Below are 26,761 nucleotides of genomic sequence, written 5' to 3'. Positions count from 1 at the left end.
AATACATATTACTATGACTAATTTGATTACCATTCTTTGATGATAAGTGATATTAAGAAGGTAGAGAAAAGTAATTTACTTTAATCTTTGTCAACATTTATAATTTATATTATAATACTTTTGAAGTATAAAATTTCTTCAAATTCCCTGAGACATGCTCATTTGTGAGACATATTCTTTGAAAACTTTTCTCCTAGTTTGAAAGCATATTGTTTTCATTTTCTTCTCTTTCATTATTGAACTTGTGTAATGTTGATGGCGTCATTCTTACATTTTTTTTCCTTTCTGCTTTGTGCTTGTTGTGTCCAACTGAAGATATCTATACCAAACCCAGAATGTTAGCTTTTCTCTTCTACTTTTCCTCCACAACCTTGATCATCTTGATATTCCCATGCGAGATTATGATGCTCATTTGATTAATTTTGTATTTTCTATAGGGCAAAAGTAAGGGTTCTTTCTTTTCATGTAGATTTTCTTCATGTAATTTCCAGGAAGAAAACTTTCTTTTCCCATTGACTTTCCACAGCAACTTTGTAAAAATCAATGGATCATATAAATTGTGAATCTATTTTTGACTCTATAAACTGCTGTGTTGAATGCATCTATCATTATGCCAATACCACAGTATCTTAAAGTCTTTTAGGATTTTGGTTGAGATTGCTTTGAGACTGTAAATCAATTTGGAAAAATATTGTCATTTTACTAATGTCCATGCCCATGGCACATCACATGGCTTGCCTAAGTGTTTTAACTTATGTTTCCTTTTACTATTCTTAGACTTTTAATGTAAGGTCTTGCCCATTCTCTTCCACTTTTGTGTTTTTAACAATGAGATAATGTATGTATGTATGTATGTATGTATGTATGTATGTATGTATGTAATGGCATTTAAATTACTTATGTGGTGCTGAGAATGGAAACTAGGACTTTGCACATGCTAGGGGAGTATACAGTCATTGGGCTGTATCCCAAACACTCCTTTTGTTCTGCTTTGCTTTATTTTATAAGCAGTCTCACAGTGTAGACTGGCCCTGAACTCACATTCCATCAGTTTGTAACTCCAAAGTTCTGGAATTACAAATATTTATACATTGGGTCAGTATTTAGTCTTCAATAAATACCTAGTGTGTAACTTTTGGCAAAATATATCTGGGATTATAAACAAGGTCTACCATATTTTAAAAATAAAATGATTTGGGGAAAATACCTATGCCTGTTAATATTTGTATTGGTTTTGAAGACATTACACAGAAGAGGTAGAAATAAGTGATTACAGTAGGAGTGAGTAGGAGTGTTATGGTCTGTGGATCTGATATGTTTGATGTGCTGTTAGAGTAATGTAGGCTCCCATCTATTACATAAAAAATCATGAGGTTTTGTGGCATTGCTAAATTTGTTACCTCTTTGTTTTATAATCTTTAGGGTGTTCTATTAAATTTTATAATAAAATATATTCTGATTACAATTTTTCCTTCCTTATTTCTTTCACTATCATCTCCACCTTCCCTCCCATCTAACTTCACCTCTCTCTCTCTCTCTCTCTCTCTCTCTCTCTCTCTCTCTCTCTCACAAATAAATAAACAGGCAAAATGATAATAATAATAATAATAATAATAATAATAAATTATTTTAAAAGGAAAAGAAGGACAAGGAAAACATGCACACACAAACACACACACACACACACACACACACACACACACACACACACACACACACCCCATACATAATCAGAAACCATAATATGAAAGGTAAATAATTTTAAGGTAAAACTTTCCCAACCAAGGCAAAATGATGCAGATCTCACTTTCTCAACCATTTGAGATTCCTCTGTTGTGAATTATTGGTTTAGTTCTATACCCCATTTTTTAATTGGGTTGTTCAGGTTTTGTTTGTTTTTTTTTTTTTTTTTGGTGGTTAGCTTCTTAAGTTCTTTATATATTTTAAATATTAGCCCTCTATTGGATGTGGGGTTAGTAAAGGTTTTTTTCCCAATCTGTAGACTGCTGATTTGTCTTATTGACTATGTCCTTTGCTTTTCAGTTTCATGGGGTCCCATTTATCAATTCTTGATCTTAGAGCATGAGCCATTGGAGTTCTATTTAGGAAATTTTCCCCTGTGCTAATGATTTCAAGGTTTTTTTCCCCACTTTCTCTTCTATTAGATTCAGTGTATCAAGTATAAGATCCACTTGTACTTGAGCTTTGTGAAAGGTGACGAATATGGGTCTATTTTCATTTTTCTACATACAGACTACCAGTTAGACCAGCACCATTTATTGACGAGGCTTTCTTTTTTCCATTGTATATTTTTGGCTTCTTTGTCAAAGACCAAGTGTCCCTAAGTGTGTGAGTTTATTTTTGGGTCTTCAGTTCTATTCCATTGATCAACTTGTAGGTCTCATAATAATAATAAAAGTCATAGCTTTCTATTACTGATAGTACATTCAACTGTGAAGTCTGTTTGGCTCCATATTAATATAGTCATACAGCCTTATTATTATTAACCTTTGCACGACACATCACTTAGTTATATTTACTTTGAATATTTAACTGTCTTTGAACAAAATTTTCCTCTTTTTGCAGATAACTTATACTTTACATCTTTTGATTCTGATGGTGTCCACTTTTTAGTATTTAGCCCTTTAACATCTAGTGTAACTAAATATTCAGATACATTTAGCTTTACATTTTTTGTTAACATTTTGTGATTTTTATTGACGTTATATCCATTTTAGCTTACTTCCTAATTTCTTCCCTATACTCATTACGCATTTCTTATTACTACAGTACTTCACCACATACATGTTATAGGAAGAGCTAATCACAGAAAGCACAGTTTACAAAGGGATGCTTCCTTCCTTTCCTTTTGCCTTTGCAGTTACCTTACTCTTCAGTGTGCATGGATATTCATCTTGAGTTTTGGTTTCCAGGACAGAAAGGCTGCAGGGTTTTCCTCATGTGTCTCTCCTCTCACTATGACAGTTCTCAGGCTGCAGAAATTCCAGTGAGTTCTAACCTGAATTGCAACACCAACGTCTTTCATAGCTATTATTAGATATTATCGATGAAATAAATCCTCTCAGATAACAGGTGTGTAAGCAGGCACCAAGGAATATGATCTTTGAAGTCACTTAGATAGATGGGGGTTGGTTGAAATTCAGCTCATATTTTATAGTTCACTGGGGTCATGAAGTAATTTTTACCTCGTATGAAATTTAGTAACATGTCTATGAATATGCATAAAAGCACTTCTGTGATCGTTTTTTAATTATTTTAATTGTTTACTAAGGCATATACTAGAATTTTGGTTGTGGAACTTATCAATGAGTCTCTGTTTCCAACTTTTGAAACAAACGGTCAAATGGTTCTTTAAAATGAGTATGTTTTACAGTCAGAATATGTTTTCTAGAATAATCTTTCCAACTGAAGCAATTCATTTAATTTTATGTATTATTTTAGACAAAAAAAGTTGAAGAAGTAATAATTTAAATGTTATTTAATTACTTTTTTTTTTTAAAATAATGACCTAGCCTATAATGGTCAGTCAGCACAGGTGAGGTGAATTTGATTTTGATTTTTTTTTTATTTTTTTAATAAATTTAAAAAAAATAAATTTTAATAAAATTAAAATAAATTTTTAAAATTTATTTACATTTCAAGTGTTATCCCTTTATCCCCTCCTGGAACCCCCCTATCACATCTCCCCTCCTCCTGCTTCTATGAAGGCATTTCTCCACTCACCCACCCACTTCCTCCTCCCTATTCTTGATTTCCTTACCTGGGGCATCCATTGAGCCTTCATAGGACCATGGGCCTAGTCTCTCATTGATGCCTGACAAGGCCATCTTCTGCTACATATGCGGCTGGAGCTATGGGTCCCTCCATGTGTACTCCTTGGTTGGCAAATTAGTCCTTGGGAGTTCTGGGGAGTCTGGTTGGCTGATATTGTTGTTCTTCCTATGGGGGTGCAATTTTTAAAATTATTTTTAGCTTGGAAAAGGAATAGACAAGTCATTTGATCTGAAATTAGATACAAGTGTTTGTCCTTACAACAAAAATGATGTCTTGAAACAAATTAATAATGTCTGTCATCCTCATGCTAGCTATCAACAAATAGTAATAAAATGGCATTTGCAAGAGCTTTTTCTTTTGAGTATTAAACAAATCAGGGAAATTGAAACTTTCAGTATGGGCTTAGGACCAATGCACACCAAATATTTCTTGTTATTGTGTGGCAGTCATTACAGACCAGGGTCTTAGTTATTATATTAAAGAGATATGTGACACTGAGCTGATAGTTCTGGCTTGGAAAACTGAATAAAAGAATAAAAGTGCTCTCTCTCTCTCTCTAAATATATATATATATATATATATATATATATATACACACACACACACACATATATATGTCTCTCTCTTTATACACACACACACACATTTCTCTCTCCATGTCTCTCTCTCTCTCCCCATTAACTTCACTTGACTTTTAAAGAAATAACGGAGGATGGATTTTTAGATAGAATCAATTTTTAATGTGAGTTCATTTTAATATTCTGCTTGACACTTAGTTTTAAACTTTATTATTATTCCTCTAGAATGAGTTCGCTCTAGATTTTCTTTGATTTGTAATGGCCTCATAACCTATTAGTTATTTAAAATATAGCATAAAATCTTAAATATAAAAGTTATATGCCAATGCTGTGCTTAGAACTCCTAGTGAGTGGCTGGGAATGGTCCATGTGCCTCTGCATAACCACACTGATGGTATTTTGAGAGCATTTTAACTTTCAACAAAATCTTTACCTACACATTTTTATTAAATCCTACATGGTAAAAATATGCACACTTCATCAAGTTGATGTTTATATGAATCTACTCATCAATTTCTTACTTGTATTACTAAATTTTATCAAATATACTAAAATACCCTAAATTTAAAAAATATAATTCCAGACCGTTTCCTAGGAAAATATGTCGAATACATGTTTATCCACCATGCATGTTAGACAATTTAAAAACTAATGTATGTGCTGGAAAAATGGCTCAGTGAGTAAACTCACTTGTTGCAAAATAGGTTCCCTGGGACAAACAAATAGAAATAACATCTAGTTCCTGAATTTAACACACACACACACACACACACACACACACACACACACACTGCACATGACCAAGGGAAACAAACAAAAAACAATAACAAGGAAGGAGTGTCCATATTTTAACAATACTGACCATTCTCCTGATTCCATAAGATGATGTTTAAAAAATTATTGTAAAAAATCAATAATATCCTGTCTGTGGTGTGATCCATTCTCACCACGTGTTAGGTGGTATCAGTGTTAGTTTCTAACAGAAACTCAGCCAACCTCAGTACTGTGGGAATAATTTTCAGAGTTCCCACAGTAAAGTGGCTGGAAAAGTTGGACATCAAAGATTAAAATCACAACAAAATCAACATGAGAAATTATTAAATTCAAAGGAATTACAATAATCTGTTCTGAATTTTAGACGAAGATACATGCTCTAATTTCAAATGTCTAGATAGGTGTTTGTCAACCTTCCTACTATTATTTATGTTGTGGTGACTTCCAACCATAAAATTACTTCATTGCTCCTTCAGAACTGTAATTTTGCTGCTGTTGTGAACCACAGTGTGAATATCTGATATGTGGCCCCCCTGAAAAGGGATTTTGACCCAGCCATTGAAAAACACTGGTCTAAATGCAGGGGAAATGCACAGACTTAGGCTTCAAGTGACTTACCAAAATAGAAAGGCCATTTCACAAGTTCCTTTTGTCAACCAGCTTCACTTTATTTTATGTGATCCTCTTTTAAAGCATAGATCTCTGAATTATGCCACTAATGAGACTTTAGGAAAGAAAAGAGCAATCTCTGTGCCAATTATACTGTAGGAAAGAAACCTTGGTCCCCGGACAGACTCTGCCCTGATTTGTGAAGAACCCACAAGCAATGTGGACACACAAGTGTCTTTCCATTAAGACTTCTTTACCCAAAAGTCCTTAGAGACTCTCAATGTTGGATCCAAGCTTTGAATATTGTAGCACTTTTTTTTTCCCTTGTTAACAACTATTAACAATCTTGTGAACTTTATTGTATTATATAGTTAGTCAAAAGCAACTTGTATTTTGCTTAGAAAATGTAAGATAAAGTTATATATAATATGTCTACATTTAGATTCCAAAATAGAAATAACATGAGACTTTCTAAGATGTCTAAAATAGAAATTTTCTGTGGGGCTTCTTGAAAGCCACATATGTTCTAGGCTATTTTTCCTTATATAATGCCACAACGGAGGTGGTAAAGGAAAAGAAACTTGTAATCTCTCCTTTTTTTCTTAAAATACAGTGTTCTTTAAAATACCATTTACTTCAGACAGTTACTAAACAGAAATTTAGTCAGATAAAATTAACTAACATTAATCACCCTCTTACAATTATTTATTATTGGTAGCATTGTAGCAAGAAAACGAAGAAAAACGAATATATTCTCTAATGCTATATATTTAACAATGCTTTTCATTAACACATATGTGTATGCATATATCCATATATAGATATATATTTAGATATATCGAGTATTACCTATGACTTTTAAAAGTTTTACTTCAGAGTCTATGTAGCCCAGGCTAGCACAGAAGTAACAATCCTTCTGTCCCAGTCTATGAAGATTGCAGCTGTGTGCCCTCATGTCTGATTCCGGGCTGTTTTTGTTTTACTATGTAGCCCTTCGGTTAAATTGGAATTGTCTCGGTTATAACAAGACAGAGTTACGGTACAGATAAACATATAAGCAATTTTAATATTTCATTCGGAACAAGATTTGTTTCACATCTGCCTACTTTCCTAGGATATAAATCACTTACAACAGTGGTGCCTACTTTTGAGGACATGCAGAGATGGAAAGCACCAATGTGTTGAAGCGTAAGCAGAATAATCTACGGATGACAACTGAAAGTGCCCTGAGCAGTATTGTGCAGGAGGGTGCTGCCGTCAACAGTCCTCTCAAACCCGCGTTTGCAGGACCAATTATTTTTGCTTTGTTTCCCGATAGATATTTATTTGAATAAGGTAAAACATACATATTTATTCTCCTCTCATTCCTCAATATCAATTGCAACTAGCAGTAACACTCTACAGACTCCGTGAAAGAGGAAGAAAGACAATAGTGATCTATAAAATCAAATAAACAAAAAACTCTGCGTGTGTTTAAATGCAATCTAAAGAGAGATACAGTGCTAAGTCAGAAACAACACATAATGGCAAATCCACTTGGTTAGGAGTCAAAGCAAAAGGCATATTCTGAGACCAGAAAAGAGCATATTCAGGTCTTCAGTGGGTAATACCCTACAACGTTATAAGCCATACCACTAACAGGACTTCCTTACTTAGAATATTGACCTCTGGAGACATGCGATCCTGAATCTTTCTCCATAGGGAACAGCAGGGGGAAAAAAAAAAAAAAAAACAAAAACAAACCTCAAGCCTGTTAGGGAAGACATGTAAAACCTTCATTTTCGTGGGAGGCAGAGGGTATGAGTGGTGGGCTGAAAGACACATATGTGGCAATTGGCTTGGCAACCCTAAATTGAGGCAGCTGGAAGAAACAATTAAATGCTAAATCACCACAATAGAACCTGCAAAGTACAGGGTTGAACTGTGCATCACACCACTTGGTCGCCTATCTGAAACGGGAGGATGGAGAAGAGATATGCCCCTAAACAGATGGAACCACTGATTTGATCAGAACCGGGTCTGAAATAACAACCATAAATGGAAACTACGTCTGCTCCAGTCTATTCACCACAACTGCTCTCCAGCGACGCTCCATCAGCAGCCACTCAAATCCTCTAAAACTCCCTTTCAAATATGAATGATAATGACGCCATCCTGGAAGGAAAGGGGTGCAGCTAGAGAAGCACTGCAGGAGAAAAAGGGTTTAGTAATCATAAATGCGGAAAAATTTCACATTATGCAAAAAGGTTAAAAATATCCACCTGTGTAATTAAGATAGAAAAGAATCAAAGCAAAAGAATGTGGCGTCTATGAAAGGACAGTTTGAAGAAAGCAAGCAGAACTTGGAAGAGAAGAATCCTTAGGAAAGAGACTAAGAACATTCTGATGTAATTGAGACAATGTTCCTGTTGTTGAAGACTTAAGGTAAAAATCCTTGACGCTTATTTTAGGTGGTGTGGAGCACGCCATTTTTCTTTATCTTCTTTAGCCCAAACTATTCATTTGCAAAGTACAATTCCATAACAGGAATGTTCAGGGGTTCAATTTTGCACAGGTCTTGCATGAGTCATAGCCCGCTATGACGTCATGAGGGAATGGGCGTGGCATGTCCAGAACAACTTCCAGAGCCCTGCTCCCATCCTCTGGCCTTAATGTCTTTTTGCCATTTCTTTTCTAGTGTTGTCAGGTCACACCTTGGTAGAGGTGAGATCGATGACCATTTTAGGATTGAGTGTTAAATATCTTCTTATTCTCAGTACTTTGACCCACGGTTAGGTTTTACACTAATTGCTAAGTGTGAAAGGCTGAGCACACTAATATATTGAGATTATATTATAATATTATATATAATATATTACATTGAGAACTCCCATGCCCGCTGCAGTTAAAGGCGATAGGAATCATTTTCTTCAGTGGTCTAGACATTGGTTAGTTGCCTAGGCTTCATTCAACAAACACCACCACCCACGATCATGCAAGCAAACCTATTTGATTTAAGTGGAATTTTAAAACATTTTTAAAAGCTATGAAGGTAGAAGGTGAAGTGCCCTGAATGAATTTCTTGAGGAGGAAGAGGAAGCAAGACAGGGAGAGTTATGATTTAATGATTTTAGCGGTATGATTTAACGCATTATCTACACATATGAAACAACTGAAAAATGGATAACATTAAAATGCTTTCTTATTTTGGTGTATTTTATCCTAAATTTCTACTACTCAGTATGAAATAATTTTTTTCCCTGTAAATGATTGTTTTGCTCGCAATGCAAACTAAGAGGCAGTAGAAAGGGCTTTACTAAGATTCTGGGATTGTCATATAACTACTGATCTATAATTGGAGAGAAACAAATGTTTTTATATATTTTCCTATTAAAATATTATTGAACTTACATGTGAGAATTTGAACAAGACACATTTTTTTAAAAACACTAACGTGGGTTTTGTGCAATTGATGATCATGTGGTTTTAGAACCACATATTTTGGGATCACATGAATAACTTTTCCCAAGTACCAGGCACATTTTTATTGTCACCTTGCATTTTTATCCTTGCTTCAACTTTAGAAAATTACCTCTGATAAGTGGAAATGAGGGTAAATTCTCAGGCTGCAAAATAGGCTCAACCATGAGGCTGTTATTAAAATTAATGAGTGTCACTGTTGGAATGCGGCAAATCTATATTGCTAATGTCCTCTAATTATTAATCATCGTTAAGCAGTTAGAACATCACCATCATCATATTTCTCGAATTTTAGGTGAACATCAGCAACATTAGAGAAAATCGAGGAAAAGTTAAGGTCTTCTACTTCTGGCAACAGAGTCCAGCCTTAATTAAATATTTCTAAACCACTACTGCGTGTGTTGGATGACTATCCCCAGGAAGCTGCTGTTGAAACAGAGAAAGTTATAGAACAATTAGAAATGCTGGCTTTCAGACAACCCTCGTTTCAGGGTAGTGGTCCAAGCAAAATATTTTAGAGAATACAAAATGAAGATATGTTATTTTAATATTGGGTAGAGTTAGCAGCAGATTTCAGATAATTTCAGTGGATTTTTATTCTATGAACTTAAGCTTTTCAGGTCAATATCAAACTCAACATACAAATCCTCCCCTGAGTTGTTACCGTCATTTTGATGCTACCATTTACCTCACAGTACTTGTGTCTCCATCAATGTGTTCAGTTCGGTCCTTTATTTCTTCAGGTCATCGAATCCCACTGTAATAAGGATACAGTACTCAAAACATAACTGCCATGCCTGCTTGGATAAAGGTGATTACAAGCAGGCACATGCATTTTGTTTCCTGACATATCTTTTCCTATATTGTGATTTATATATTTGAAGTCCCTTTTCTATCTCGGTGGCAATAAAAGCGTATTTTTACTTTCCCCATTCCATCTGTAATGACTCTGGCTAGCTCTTACCTCTAATTTGGAATGGAGCATAATATTCGGAGAGGTGGGAAAATATCACTTTAAGTCATAAAGAGTTAGATTACCTGTTTCATTTCTCTATAAGTACAGAATATTTTATTAAGATTATAGAAGGAGAAAATTCATAGCACACACAGGAGGTGGATTCTTCCCTGTCCCTTTTCCATCACTTTGTATTGCTTGAAACTGTTTTTTTGATGGGCTCCGCTATAGCTAATAACAGCTATCTAGTTTAAGAGAAGTGAAGATGATAGCCCATTAATTGTTATTAAATATTTTTAAAGTGCTGTATTTTCATGCATGCAATAGAACACAATGTTTAAGACTAAAAAGAATAGAAATATTTCCCATGTGGTATGCGGTTGTGCATCAGACAAGTAACAGAATACTTTGGAATATTTTGCTTTCTGATAATCAAGTCAATCTTCTCATTTTTTTTTCCCTCTGTGGTCCCAAACATGCTGTCAGCCCCGCTTCCCACTCCTGACTTAAGCACATGATTCAAAACGACTTTGGAGAGTTGTGCTGCTCAGGGATTTATAGGAGTTTGTGTGTAGATTCCACACCGCTGTACAGCGACCCTGTCGTTTTGGTGACAGAGCCCGTTTAACTCGTCTAGGATTTATGAAGGAGATAATTCAGAATAGCGTAATAATTTTCCCTTGGCGATTACACTATCATTTGGTTCTTTATCCCGAACAGGGAAAATGGATGTGTTGGGTTCTATACGTGGGTTTAGTGGCTTGATGGAAGGAACAAATCAAGGCCAGAACACAGATGTTGAACATGTGGCTGCCAAGGTCTAGTTCTGGGTCTCCTTTCTGGAAGCTGTCCACTATTTTTGAGCATCTCTTTACAGTTGACAAAATGCTCTCACACTTCTTCCCATTTGTCCTTGTGGACTCTAGAGGTTGAAGTTCAAATACAACTATACTGAGTCCTCTGGAGCTAACTTGTGGGAGACTATTTTCAGAGTTCCTTCCGAGATTTTCAGGTGAGCTGGGCTATCTCTGGATCTCTCTCCAGGACTTAAACCTTCTTCAAATAGTGTTAGGAATATCATAGACTTCCTAAAAACCATTAGGTTAAATACTAACATTACCTTTATTTAAAATATGTCCCAGGAGCATTAGGTAATGTTTCAGAGTAACTGTACATTGGGAATAGTACGAATAATTTGAGGTTTTGATTATATAATGCATATACAGAACTAATAGCTAAATGGATGCACACAGAGTGATGTATATATATGTTGGTCATTGGTGATTGATGTGTGTGTGTGTGTGTGTGTGTGTGTGTGTGTGTGTGTGTGTGTGTGTGTGTGTGTTTGGTTACTTTTTCTTTCTCTTTGGACAAGTTGCTGTTTGACAAAGATTCAAAACATTCATTTAGAAATTTACTAAGAGGAACTTGGAATGGTTATATGTTAGCATCTACCTGGATGATATGAATTTAGATAATCTGTCTGTCTAGAACATGCAAAGCATTACATACATGCAGCCTTTATCTCCAGGATCTGAAGGATACATTTAATCAAAATACTGAACAATGGTGAATTAAATCTATTTTTTTTCCAGCAGAACAGTATTAGAACAAATTCTCAGGCCCTTCTGAAAAGTTCTGAGAGAAGAAAACATATAAAGTTTTAATAGTTGAACACATATGTGTATTACAATCAAATCTATATGAAAAGCAAAACTTTCAACCAACTTTACACCGAAGAAGATTTGCCAGGTTATTTTTAAGTTATGTGGTTTGAGGAATATTTTTTTATTTTCTAGTTTCCTGTTATTCACAGATTTCTCTCAATGCAGTCATATAGAAAATTAGAAGACTTTCTTATTCATGGGCCTTTAGGAAAATGATTTGATATCCTTGTGGCGGTAAACCAATTCTCTGCAAAATCTTCCTTTTATTATTTATTTATTTATTTATTTTATTCCAATGTAGCTTTTTACTTTACTAGGAAACGTCACAGTGAAATAAACAGAGCTGAATATAGATTTAGGGATTCTGTTTCCTGTGGAAATCATAAATTATCTTAAAATATTCTTATGTCTAATCAATTTATATATTTCATTTAAATTTCCTATTAATTCTACTAATTAGCCCAGATGGAAATATGAAGTTTCCTGGATACAGAGTGTATTTTATTTTAAAATATATTTTCTCATCAATTAAAGGATTTATTATTGGTCTCCTCTAAGTTATCACATTTGCATGGAGAAGACTGAGAGACTCCTTTGCTTCTGATACCATCAAAAACAAATCTTTTGCTTGGAAAATGTCAAAAAGTCAGTGGTTGTGGCTTCCGGCCATCCATTTCACTTACTAAATATAAAATTTCCAAGCCAGCATATCATGAGCAGATCAATTGGGAAACCATAATTAGCTTCTTTCTTATCTGAAAAGATCATGTGTCACGTTTGAGTTTGTCTTTCCCAGTAGCCAGAGTCAGGCTTTGAAAGCATACATCAGAGCACCTCATCATTCTCCAGCTCCAACCTTACCATGACTTTCATCATATGTGAGAAACAATCTCAGCTCCTGATGTGCACTGGGTGTAGATGCCCACTTAAGGGTGTGCAGACTGGTGGGCCTGAAGTGCCGGAGTGTCTGTGTTAAGTATCTCGGATCATACCAAATTCCATCGAGCCATAACAGAAGGGTGCTGAAGAGGTAGACAAGAATTTAAGGAGGATGGATTTCACTCTGTCTGCACTGCTCTACAGGACAGTACTACCAGGCACGCACCGGACCTCAGGCACTCTTCTGTGGATGGCCCAGTGTACTTTGGCCATGAAGCAAGTGAAAAATGATTGCAAAGGCCAGGTGTGGACTACCTGCATAACAAGATCAACTCTTTCAATATTAATGACAGATGTGTATCTATCTATTTTCTTAGTAAGCTAATAAGGCACTTATAGATAAAAACTATTGAAGAAAAACATTGAGGAGTATATCAATATGTCCAGATAATTTTGATGGACACTTTTTAAGGGCTTTTCTGTAATCTCGATTTAACTTCTGCTGAGGCAAAACATTGTCTTCCAGCCAGTTTTCCAATTTGATGGACCTTCAATTTAAGAGTTACTTCAATATAAATATTATCAGCTTACAAAGCTTATAAGTATGAAAGGGGAGCAGATTAATTTATGTCCTACTGTTAATGATTGCACGTAAAAGGTCACATTTTTAGCCAATGTAAAGGAACCTTGAGTTATACAACCTCTTCTTTCATGAATCCTTACGTCTCTACCAGACCTCCAGTGATAGAGTGTCTGTACTTTTTGCTCTTGATTCTATGAAAAATAAAATACCTGCCATAAGCAACTTAGGAGAGGGAAAATGCCCTTTGACTCACAGTTTCGGATGTCCTCTGTTCATCATGACAAAGAAGACATGGCAGCAGCAGCAGTAGGAGCAGCAGCGTCAGCATCTCAACTGATGGGGTAGAAACTTGTGACTGCCTATTTCCACAGCTCAGCGCAGAAGACAGAAAACATAGGCTTCAATGAGATGCATGTTGGACATTTGAGAGCCCACCTGTAGTGCACCACTCACTCCTCCCTCTGAGACCCCACAATGCAAGGATCACATAACCTCCCAATTAGTGCCACCTGCTGGTTGGAATATTTTGGGCTGAACCTTTCCTGGCCCCCCCACCCCACCCCTAACACTAGCTTGACTTACTTTGAACTTCTATAACAGCTTATATTATATTAGGTATTTTTGTACTAATTAAAACAGTAAATGCAAATAAGTGTTGGAAGGGAGGAAAGAAGGAAGGAAGGAAGGAAGGAAGGAAGGAAGGAAGGAAGGAAGGAAGGAAGGAAGGAAGGAAGGAGGGATGCATGGAAGGAATCAAAATTAAAATGGAATTTTCAGAGCATTTAAATTTCTAATATGACATTCTTGCTTTCAGGAAAATACTTTGCTAATCAGCAAGAACAGAGATGCTGAGATGCTCACTTTATGGCCCTGTCCTCTCCTTGCCTATGAAGCTATTGTGCTCTTCTATAGAACACAAAAAAGCTATTGACTAGATATCAATGAGTTTATTATCTATATGTGTCAATAACAGAGCTGGTAGAGAAAATACTGTATCATTCTACTACAATGTCCCGTCTTCTTACAACCCTTTAACCATCATTGAAAATATTTACTTTTGAGGAAATCATGATAATGTGTAAATTTAAGATTTGGCAAATGCTCTTGATTTCTTTCAGAGTGACACAATATTATTGACACGATTTGAGGAATATCTATCAAGTGCCTATTTAGTGCCAGTTTTTGCTTTATGATATGAGCTAAAATGAAGTATGGAACATGCTTTCTTTTTTTTTAAAGGCGCTGACCCCACTGAATAAAAGAATTATTTGATAAAACATTGATATGTTCAATAGTTATTATTATTTATTATTATTATTGTTATTATTATTTTCAAGATAGAGGTGCCTTGTGTAGCCCGGGTTTTCCTGGAACTCAGTATAAAGATCAAGCTGGCATCAAACTCAGAGATCTGCCTGCCTTTGATGGGATTAAAGGCATGTGCCACCATGCCTGGCTTATACTACTTATGTGTAACAGTTATAATAGACATTGGATGTAAGTGCCACCGAAGCCCAGAAAACAGTTCCTAAGTCTTCAGAATTGCTTTCTTGAAGAATAGGAACAGGAGGAGGAGGAGCTGCTGGGAGAACCATTTCCTGTGCCACCTCTCATATTCTGAATTAGATGGAGCTACAAAAAGTTAACTTCTTTTTTCATCGTTGAGGACAATTGTTCAGCAAAGAATGGGCTGTGCATCTCTTTTCCTCAAACGCTGTACAGTTGGCTGCATGAGGTACTCCCCACCATACACCATGATTTCTCTCCTTTATTCTCTGCTCCAAGTGCTATTGGGGGCTTTATCTGAGCTATAAAAAATCTTTCTTCAGAAAACACACAAAAGTCATTTAATAATGAATATTAAAGAATAACAAAATAGTAATCTTTTCAATTGAGCATTTCAGCAACACTTTAAAATTTGTGCCTAACAGACATGAACAGTGCCTTTTGTCTTTTTCATATATTATGAAATATGTAGTAAACTACTTATTAGCTTTAAATGATTTCTCAGTTAAGCAGTAAATGGACATGTGAGAGAGTGAGTGTGTGAGTGTGTCTGAGTGTGTGTGTGTGTGTGTGTGTGTGTGTGTGTGTGTGTGTGTGGTTTCAGAATATTCTGAGGATATTGCTTTCCAATCCGTACATTTGAAGCATGGAAGAATCAATTATCTTTAAAAAAAAGTATTAGAAATAAGTTATTTGTATGAAAGCTAACCATCACTGAAGACCCACGAGTTAACCTTTACAGGGATTCAGAGTTAGGTTCGCAACAGCACCTCTTGGATCTTAGGTGAAAATAACTAGTTAGGATCAGAGCATTTGAAAATTGGCCAATATAGTCTGACTTTAATCTCCTTCTTATAAAAATGCTGTCTTGTATGCCTCAAGATATATTTCATTGCAAGCTCCAGCAAACTGAGAGGGGAGGAGGGGAAGCAGAGGATGGCGAGGAGAGGGTGTGGGACCCACAGAGGATGGAGAAGCAGCTGTATGATGCCTGTGCACACATGATATCATTAATGTTCCTCATTGCCTTGTCTCTGGTTTCTTACATCCACACCCACCACGGTAGTGGAGAGAGGAGGCATCAGATAAGACATTTCCCCCAATGTTAGTAAGTACAATTACATGGCGGACATTCTTAAGACCTGCTCTTCTCCCACATAGCTAGCAACACTCGCCACTGGTGACGTGAATTTAAGGAAAGTATTTCAACATCAGGACACCTGTATGCTCTCTACTCTGCTGATTTCTTCAGTCTGATGTGGTGCGCTGTTCACTGGAATCCACACTTTCCCCTATATTGATTTTATTATCAGTAGTAGTAATCACCGAATCATTACCAGCCAATTACACAAACACATCTAAGCTAGGTAAGCAACATTATCTTCTACTATCTGTCATTTTGTAAACGAAGCTGATCATCTTCCTGGCCAATTAAGGGTAGCTCCATATTTTGATCTAGCCGACTTAACTGCAAGTATATTGAATTATGTAGTAGGTAATTACTTACGTATGGTGGTAGTGTGGCAGAAGGAGGGTAATTTGAGTGTAATCTGCTTCGTGTTCTTTTTGAAAACTGCATTAGAGAAGGTTAACTGCTTAAAAAAAAATCTTGGCGTGTTTGTGGATTGAATAAAATAGTAGTTATTCTTCCTAGAACAATAGGTCTGGGATAGGCGAGTGGATTTGCCATGCAATTCTCCAGGGCTTCAGGGAAATATTAAATATAAAGTCACACTAACCCTGGCAGTGATTCACATTCATATTATCTTATTAGATCCTTGTCACGTGGCTATGCCTAACTACCAGGAATACTAGGGACTATGGTCTCTCTAAGGAAGAAACAGAAAATTCAGGCTTTGCTGTGTGGTAGCAATATCTGTCAGAAGGCCTCAATCTGAAATTGCTCTGTTTCTCTGTGTATTAATTACTTTCCTTGCCTTATTGTTTGTTATGTGGGACTTCTACCAGGCTAGCCTCACTTATCTTCCTCTGTTGCAGAATGCTAGATGTCTTTCAATACCTACTTCTGAGTCCTGCCTCTCAGACTTGAGTGTATTAGCAGTTAAGGAATAACATACATCAACTACTTTGAGAACTTTTTCAAGTTCTCAAACTTGTAATTATTTTTAGCAATTTATATTGAAAATATATAGGAAAACATTAAAGTATTTGGTGTCAAAAGGTTTTTTTGTTTGTTTGTTTGTTTGGGTTTTTATTGTTGGGTTTGGGGTTTTTTATATATATATTCTTTATTTACACTTCAAATGTTTTCCCCTTTCCAGGTCTCCTGTTTGGAACCCCCTATCCCATCCCCTCCCCCTGCCTCTATGAGGGTGCTCCTACACCCACCCACCCATTCCCTTTTTCCCATCCTGACATTCCCCTACACTGGGGCATTGAACACCCTCAGGCCCAAGGGCCTTTTCTCTCACTGATGTCCAACAAGACCATCCTCTGCCACATATGAGGCCGGAGCCATGGGTCTCTCCATGCATATTCTTTGGTTGGTGGTCCAGTCTCTGGGAGTTCCAAAGGGTGGGGGTCTGGCCTGTTGACACTGTTGATCCCTTTTGTTTAAATTTGTTATAGATGGGTGTGTGTTTGTGTGTGTGTGTGTGTGTGTGTGTGAGAGAGAGAGAGGGGGGGGGGAGAGAGGGAGAGAGGGAGAGAGGGAGAGAGGGAGGGAGGGAGGGAGGGAGGGAGGGAGGGAGAGAGGGAGAGAGGGAGAGAGGGAGAGAGGGAGAGAGGGAGAGAGGGAGAGAGGGAGAGAGAGAGACAGAGAGACAGAGAGACAGAGAGAGACAGAGAGAGAGAGAGAGAGAGAGAGAGAGAGAGAGAGAGAGAGAGAGAGAGAGAGAGAATTGTCTATCTAATTGTACAGGAGACATTAATTTTAAAATCAGCTTTAAGCTTCTTTTCTATTGTAGTCCTGGCTGTCCTGGAACTCACTTTGTAGACCAGGCTGGCCTTGAACTCAGAAATCTACCTGCCTCTGCCTCCCAAGTGCTGGGATTACAGGCGTGCGCCATCACTGCCTGGCTGCAGGTCTATTTCTATAACATCATTTTATCTATAGAAGATCATATTCCTCATAAAGTACGTCAAGTCTCTGACATCGCAGGCTACAGGTAACTGGCTAGGTTTTGCAGTACCAGTCATAGTCAGTTCTAGCTTGGATACTTAAACGTGTGCACAATGTACATGTAGTCTCCAGCAATAGGTGCTTACTCTCAAGTTCTACAGGGAAAAGAAAGAAGTGACAATATCCTGCGCTGTGTCTGGAGACCCCCTGTATTCCTCTGACCAACCAGAAGAGGAGAATTTTCTCTTGAAAATAATCTTTAATTTAAAGCATACAATGTTTTAAAAATGATCACCTTTAGTGGCAACAAACCCAAGAAAGCAAAATGTAATTATTATTGAGACGATGTTACTTATTTACATACTTTTGTCATTAATTTGATGCTATTTATACAAGGAAGAATAAATTGTAAAGGGTGATATTATAGATACTAGTGTTTTAAACAGTAGTTGCTGTTAGAAAATTCTGAAATAAGGGTTAGTTACATGACCTACGATTGGTTCTATGTCATAGCTAAAACAAAATTCTTATAATGGCATAGATTATTTTTACCTCCTTTTGAGAAATATTCAAGTGCAGCATCCAAGGTTAGTTTTTAATTGTAAATAATATAAGCACAGCAGTTAAACAATATTTACATACATTTGCTTATATCCTATCTTTAGTATATCACATTGAGTACTAAATATTATGAAAAATGCGTAAATGAGAATGGTAAATTTTGCTTCTGCCCTGACCACATTCTATCATGCACAAATAAATATGATTTCTTTAATAAAAAAGTAACATAAAAACAAACACCACAATCAACTCAAGATTGTGTTCAGGCTGCAGAGATGGTCAATGGTTAGACCACTGGCTGCTCTTCCAAAGGGTCCAGGTTTAATTCCCAGCTCCCTAAACTCACAACCTCTGTAACTCCAGTTCCAAGAAATTAAATGTCCTTTTCTGGGCTCTGTTGCACAAGATACATATGTTGTGCACAGACATACATGTAGGCAAAATACACACACATTCACATACACACAAAGAAAATAAATATGATTTGGTTGTTTCCACGTCTGTCTGTCTGTCTGTCTATCTATCTATCTATCTATCTATCTATCTATCTATCTATCTATCTATCTATCTATCTACTAAACGTTTGCATTTATGCAATTGTTGTCCTAGTGGACAATAGTGACTGAAAGAGGCAAGCCTACCTGTGCTTCTTCTATACCTCATTCCTATCATTCATGAGGATTATTCTCTCGTTTCACCCAAATGCCTACCTCTGAGACTATCACATGGAATATTAGTTCCTAATGTAAAAAGTTGATAAGACACCATTACTTATACCATATCAATAATTAAGGTAAAAAGCAGTCTAGAACAATACATGATGTTGCTAGTAGAATTGAGACATCAAGGCTAAGACCATCTTCTAATACACTATTAGATATATCACTGCCATTTTACATTTCTATGTGATCTGTGAGAGATTCAAGATATACTAACTTTTTTTTTTTGGTTTCTTTATTCTATAGAATCCCCTTAAATTACAGATGAAATGTACTCAGATAATTTTCCAATGCTTCATTTCTATATGTACTAAAGACTTTTATATTTGAGCTGGCAAGATGGTGAGATGGGTAATGCAATGTAGGTTTGATGACCTGAGTCAGACCCCACAGCATCCTCCTCCTCAATGGAAAATATTGATGCTGTGGCATATGTCAGTATCCCAGAATGCACCTCTGAGGGAAAGGAGGCAAAAAGCAGGCTTGCTGTGAACTCATGGGCCAACTGGCATGGCATTTGTAGTAATAAGAGGGAACTGACACTCAAAGATACCTCCTGTCTTCCACATGTGCACTGTGGTATGCACACACCTGCAACAACACACCACACTACAATATGTACAAACACACATATACAAAGCATCAAATTAAAGTATTTACATTGTTATATGATGTGCACATTTAAAACATAAATCGTTATTTTAATTTTAGCCATCCTTTAGAGGACAATATGAATGAAAAGTCATTGCATAGAACTACAGGGAATCCCAAGTTAGTGATCAATTACTTTCAATTACTTGTTTTAACTGAAGAGCTCCTGTCAAGGAAATACCTATTGGCTCACTTCAAATTCCATAGTTCTCTCTTTTACTAAAACACATTCTGATGTGTTTGTATTCTTGTAACACTTTAACTCTCTGGCTCTGCATGAGACTCTGGCACCCTAATAAGCCATTGTTTTTAAAAAAAGAGTATTTTTATGTCATTAAGTGTCCTTTCCTCAGACTATGATGAATTTTGCTTTCTGTCTTTTATTTGCATAAGTAAAATCTTCATTTTTGCATTAATGTGTATCTTTTCTATATCTAATTATCATTAACTTTCTTTTGACTGTACAGGGCAGGCTATTTGCCTCAGAATATCCCCCTAGAGATCATCAGATACCTGTCGGAGGAAAAGGATTTTCTTCCTTGGCATGCTGCCAGCCGAGCTCTTTATCCTCTGGATAAATTACTGGACCGCATGGAGAACTACAATATCTTCAATGTAAGTGTATAGAATTTCTTCTTTCTAATATTCAGAAGATAAAATATTTTCTCATTATGCACTCCGTGCAACTGAGTATGAATTATTTCATTTCCTCTTGCCCGTTTAGGCTGTTATTTTTGTCCTGATTTTCTATGCAATACCGATGACAGTTATTTGAAAAAAAAAAAAGAAATTTAACACAAGCTACCTTTTATTCTGGCCTAAAAGTGTCAATTAAGCTTAAGTGCTTGAGAATTTAAGAAAGAATGTACATGGCAAATCCATAAAGTTCAAACTTACTTCTTCAGAGTTAAAGGGCTCTGTGTTCACAAAGGACTTAACCTGAGTAGAGAGATCCCAGAAAACTTAACAGAATATAGACAGTTTCAATAAAGATTCTTAGTCATTATTTTTATCCAAAAGGGCATGGTGAATTCAATGCACCTCCTTAATTAACAAGGATAAGATCAACATTGAGGCCAAAGCCCATCCATAATTGGGTCCAAGGGGATACAGGGCAGCAAACAACAGATAATCCAGGCAGACACAGAGGCATGCCATACATTCCAAAATGGTACCTGACTAGATTTTCTAAGCTTAAAGTCCAGGAAACCAAAATTTTACTGTCAAGAGCACCTAATCAGATTCAATGATCATTTTGAATAATATCAGGATTAACTACAGCTAATGAGCTTTTGATTCCTTGCTTTCTTATCACAATTACCTTGGTGCATTGTAAGGTTTTCTTCAGATACTTTAAGAACCTGTACTGTGCTTTGTGAAGTCATTCCATGACTTATGACATAGTAAGTCTGTGAATTGACACTCACAATTGAAATTATTCAAAGATGGCTTGTCAGTGATTCAATGTGTGATTAGAACCATCCAGGTTGTCTAATGTTCATCACAGGTGCCTTGTTCCTTCCTTGTTTTCTTACCCAAAGCCTTCATCAAAGTGACTCCACCAATTTACTTTTAAAATTGAGAAAAATCATGGCTTGCCTATTTATTGTTGTTAGTTTTACATATGCCCTTAGCTGTACAAAGATGTACAAAGAAATGTGTCATTTGAGTTATGGGATGTTTATCTGCTAGAGAAAGTCTTATATTTCCCTTTTTCCCTAACAAAGATATGCTGAAGTATGAAACTCCTAAAAAGGCAAAATACACTCTTGTGTATGCTTATACTTTTTAATAGTAGAGTTTTGTTAGATTCCTCACTTACAGTAAAAGTTAAGTGATGTTCTTGCTGTAATTTTAGTGCTATCATTCCTTAGACAAAATTCTAAGATTGCATTAAAGTAAGGGAGAGCATATTTTACATCAGCATTGATATTTAAATGCATCATTAGGTGAACAGATTTTTGAAATTGTGATACTATATTACTGTATGAAAGTGTTATGTTCATCCTCTTTTCCAGAATACCGGCCTATTGGCTGGGCCGGTCTAACAGCTTTTCATTGAGTAGCCTTTATTGATGCAAAATATACAAATATTAGTTGTTCCAGTTGAAGAGGATTGCCCAGAGATTAAAATTGCTTGGTGATCGTCTGAAGGACTGCAGTTCAATTACCAGCACCTATATTGGCTTAGGTAGCTCACAATCACCTACAACTCTAGCTAGAGTCGATCGGAGGCCCTTTCCTCTCCCCTGTGAGCACCTGTACATCGCTGGCATCTACTCACATAGACACCCAGACCTATGCAAAAACAAAAATGCAACCTTAAAAAGTATATTAGATGCTTGTTTTCCTAAGGTGCCTCTGTGTATGGTTACATATATGCATGCATGAATCTCACCCTGAATAGTCCTCATTTCCCTTACTTTATCAAGATTGGTCATGGAAAAAAGATTAGCCCTGCAAATTATTCAGTTAGAAGAAAAGAATACCATGTTCTATGTCTGAAATAGTAAGTTGAATAAAGGCATAAGAAAAAATACATGGAATTATTAAGATATAGTTTTTAAATTACAGAATTTGTGAAGAGTGAAACTAATTTCATTTTGGTTTATCCCATTCTCCATGCAGGAATATATTCTAAAACAAGTTGCAACAACATACATCAAGCTTGGATGGCCAAAAAATAACTTCAATGGATCTCTCGTTCAAGCCTCCTACCAACATGAGTACTGTTTTACCCTGTTGTTCTCCTTTCCCCCCAGAACTGTGCAACTACACGCCGCCAGTGACACTGCAACTTTAGCATCATGAGACTGCCTTTGTCTCATTCTGCATTCTGATTTCCCATTCCAGGGGAAACTGAAGCAGAGGAACACAGTTTTTGCTGCCTGGTCTTAATTTAAGATCTGTCTGTGTTGTGATCTTGGGATCAGAACCTGCCCCCTTGAGCTCCAGCAAACACTCAGTGTGCTTGACTCCTGCTCAGCCTAATTCAGCTTCTCCACTCAGCACCACAGGATTTCTGTATCTAAGCCTATTCCGTGTTATCGTTTACTTACCGACCACATTAATTACTCTTTCCGTGCTGTAACAAAATAAGCGATAAAGGAAATAGCGTATTTTTTTCCTCACAATATATTTCATATTTTCTGCAAATCTATGAGGAAAGGAGTTTCTTTAACCCCCTTTTCTCTCTTTGAAAATATACAGAGAGCTACGGAGGGAAGTGATAACTCCTTCTAGATATACCCCACCTCTCTGCCCACTGAACTTCAAGTGATTCTCTGTCTGTAAAACAAAAACCAAAATAGAAAGAAGGAAAGAAAGAGAGAAAGAGAGAAAGAGAAAAAGAAAGAAATAAAGAGAGAGAGAGAACGAGAGAAAGAAAGAAATTAAACCCAATAAGACAAAATTAAGTAAATGAAATAAAACAATAAAATGGAATCAGTTTCATGATGGCCAATACTCCTGGGCATGCATCCTATCATGGAGCATAATGTTTATATATACAGAGACCCTAACTAGAGAAAATTATTTTTCCTTGTATGGCTTGAACCTGTACAAGTCTTATAAAGGTTGTCCCAGTCTTTGTGAGCTAATATGCGTTTCAGTCCTGTTTAAATGCAGGGTTTATTTTGATCCTTGGCTTACAAGGATACTTTCCAGGGGTCGTCATGCATAGTGATGGGAAGGTGAGGGGAATTATCCTATTGTGTCCACCATACTCAGGAAGCAAGGAGAGATGAAGTTTATGGTTCAGTTTGGCTTCTTCCCTTTTCCCGAATAAGGTCTAGACCTCTGCCCATGAACAATACCATGTACATTCAGAATGGGTCTTGTTTTCTCAATAAACTATCTGTGGAAACAATAGGTATATAAGAGACATATCTTCATTGCTAAATTTGAATCCAATCAAGATGAAAATGGAGTTAACCGATATATGAGAGATGGTGGTCTGTCTGTCTCTGGCTTCCCCATATGTATATATACTATCTATATCTAACTACCCATCCACCATTCCATCCTTCCATGCATGCATCCATCCAAAATGATTTGCTCTGATTTTTTTCACATAGTAACATTTTCTTTAACCCCCTTTTCTCTCTTTGAAAATATACAGAGAGCTACGGAGGGAAGTGATAATGTTGGCATGTAGCTTTGGGAACAAGCACTGTCACCAGCAGGCATCAACACTTATTTCAGACTGGATTTCCAGCAACAGAAACAGGTAAGTTGGAGCCCATCTTTCACTTCTGGTGTTTTTCATATCTAGGTGGCTACATCCCTCTTATCAACTGGGGAATAGCGAGGCAAGAAAAATACACAGCAGATCATCGTCTCAGCTTCATGGTGGGCAAAGTAGCAGCTTGGATGTTGCAACACACTCATCCTGGGACTGTTATTCAGGCTTTGGGCTAACTTCGTTTATCTAGAACTTTATTCTTCATATTCATGGGGCAGTCATCTTGTATTAAGTATGGTAACTTCCTTATATGATAGAAATTACCTTAATTTAAACTCTTAAAGGTTTTTATAAAGGTTGAAGTATTTATTCACAATCACCATGAAAGGTTATCAACAAAGAACCAGAACTGATGTTTATATGAAAAACTAAAAACCAAAATGTCGTAAGCAAGGCCTTTGCTCCTTGGGTGCCCCTAGACAATGCCCTTAACCTTGTATCTTATCTTAGAATTTTATGATGCATAATATTAATACAAATGGAAAATTAAAATTACTTCATAAAATATTTTAAAGAAAACATTATTCTATGAAATGTCACATTTTAATGAAAGTGATAGATGTATCATACTTATATATGTCTCTCTGTCTGTCTCTCTGTCTCTCTGTCTCTCTGTCTCTCTGTCTCTCTCTCTCACACACACACACACACACACACACACACACACACACACACATCCTATTGATACAACGATAGTTCTTTGTATTTCCAGGAATCTTAGTTCATATGTACATATATGTGCATATAATATATAATGTATGTATTAGAATTCATATATATATATATATGTCAATAAGATATGTGTGTGTGTGTGCTGTGTGTATATATGCACGCACACACACACATGATTAGTTTCTGGCTTCCATGATGAACTGCAGAAAACAGTCTCATGGAAAGGGAAGGGTAGATAAAGGATGATGTTTTGTGTGTTGCAAGAGGTTTAAGTCTGATGTAGGTCATGATGGTAAAGACCTCATACAGAAACATATAGAAAGGTAGGCATTAATACTTGCTTTGGGGTCAACTTGATAATTGTCCTAGCAACAATTTCAGATTTAAATTTAATACCACCTCACTGAGTTCAAGATAAAGACTGGCAAATGTGTCTAGAGGTGCGGTTCCAGTAGGAAAGTCTTCATTGGAATGTTTAGTGCTTCTTTAATGTTTATCACTTTCTCTAACAGTTTCCCCATTGTCCTTTAAATGAATTGTTTCTCGTCTTATGCTAAGTTACAAGGAATGTACTTTGTCACTACCATCTGTCAATTGATCCATCATGCATTTAAGTTGATGATTAAATTTCATCTGTCTTTTCTAGACCTAAAGTGTCATTGTTTTAAAATTTTTACTCTTATTAGCACTTAGTGTCTTTGGGGCTAAGTCCTCTGAAAACTGTTGCCTTAGAACTGGACACATCATATGACCCACTCGCCTGTTGTCCTCAGTTCCTCTGAGGTTACTGTATGCAATTAGAACAGAGAAACATTTATTCAAAATGTAAAATAAAAATTAGGACATGTGTCATACATATACAATAAAAAAATGAGCAATAATAGTATTTACAAATTATAATCTTTATTTCCTTATGCTTTATTTTTACATTGTTTCCTATTGATATATTTATTATATATTTATGGGCTATAAATACAGGCCCTTCCTTGGAGCTAATAATTGATTTTAATCTTTCACTTACCTTATCCATATGAACCTGTTTTCCTTATGATTTTATTAAACTGTGTTTGACAGCATTATATTCTCATAATTTCCCAAAGAGCATGCAGGCTTAGCATCCACATTTAAAAATTAAAATTATTGGGAAAAATTCCCTAATTTTAAAAATAATCATTTACCTGAAAAACTTTATTAAACAAATGCTTGTGTCAGATGGTAGTTGGAACGCAAATAGAAGTGATTCCAAAATTAATAGTGCATAGTTCTATCAGTGGTATAGTGTGACAGTGATGTTCCATACATTTTTAATTTACTTTCTGAAAAAAAAAATAGGAGCAAAAGAGAAGGAGAGGACATGCCAAAGGAAGAGATTCCTCTTCGGAAGAAGTTCTTTTTCTTCCCTGACAGATGAAGCTATCTTAGTTAGACTGTCTTGGACCAGGGGCAGCAGTGGCCCTGTAAAACAGAGTATAAAACAGGAAGATGGAATTCCAAACAGCACACACAGGATGCTGCAGAGTGTAATAAATATACTAGTTTTCATTCACAAGCTTTTGTATTCTATTATTCCCATAATTCCTTTATAAGTGGAAGTTTCTGCATAAGCAGTCAACTCATTTTGGCTTTGATAATTCTGCCTTTATTCATGGTAAAAGTCATTAAGTTGGAGCCAAATGTTTTATGATTCTTCTGACAGTTTCTTCATTACTTTTATGATCTCTGTGTTGCTTTCTTTTGTGTTGAGGCATGCAAATTTGCTAAATGGAACTTACTCTGTTTACTGAGATTTACTTAAGCAACTGTGTGATATGCCCACTAGTGATCTACTGAAGCAAGGGAATGTGGTATCCTCTGAGCTAGTGCATGTGAAGATTTAGGGCTCTCTTTCAATTATTTATATGGCATCTTAACAGTAGACCAACACCACGAAAGATACTTGACAGTTGGTGCTAGGTGAGCTATCTTCTTTTTCAACATCGTATTTTTTATTGGTTATTTGGGAATTTCACATAATATACCCTGGTTACA

The 26,761-nt window shown here is 36.2% G+C and overlaps 1 protein-coding gene across 3 annotated transcripts in view; it reads left to right on the top strand.

The window, feature by feature from the left end:
• The window catches only part of Trhde (thyrotropin releasing hormone degrading enzyme), a 415,327-nt gene that overhangs the window by 346,933 nt on the left and 41,633 nt on the right, over positions 1-26,761 (top strand). For 2 of the 3 annotated variants that reach the window (XM_085843166.1, XM_021175200.3), the window contains exons 13-15: positions 20,286-20,433; positions 22,447-22,544; positions 23,939-24,046. In XM_085843166.1, coding sequence (XP_085699292.1) covers positions 20,286-20,433; positions 22,447-22,544; positions 23,939-24,046 — 354 coding nt within the window. The other variant, XM_085843167.1, reaches the window with a different exon arrangement.

The sequence above is a fragment of the Mus caroli genome, unplaced genomic scaffold (genome assembly GCF_978045245.1).
Source record: "Mus caroli unplaced genomic scaffold, Mus_caroli_1 scaffold_9, whole genome shotgun sequence".
NCBI classification, from domain to species: Eukaryota; Metazoa; Chordata; class Mammalia; order Rodentia; family Muridae; genus Mus; species Mus caroli.
Note: the sequence above shows the minus strand (reverse complement) of the source record. Positions and strands in the feature narration are given on the sequence as shown.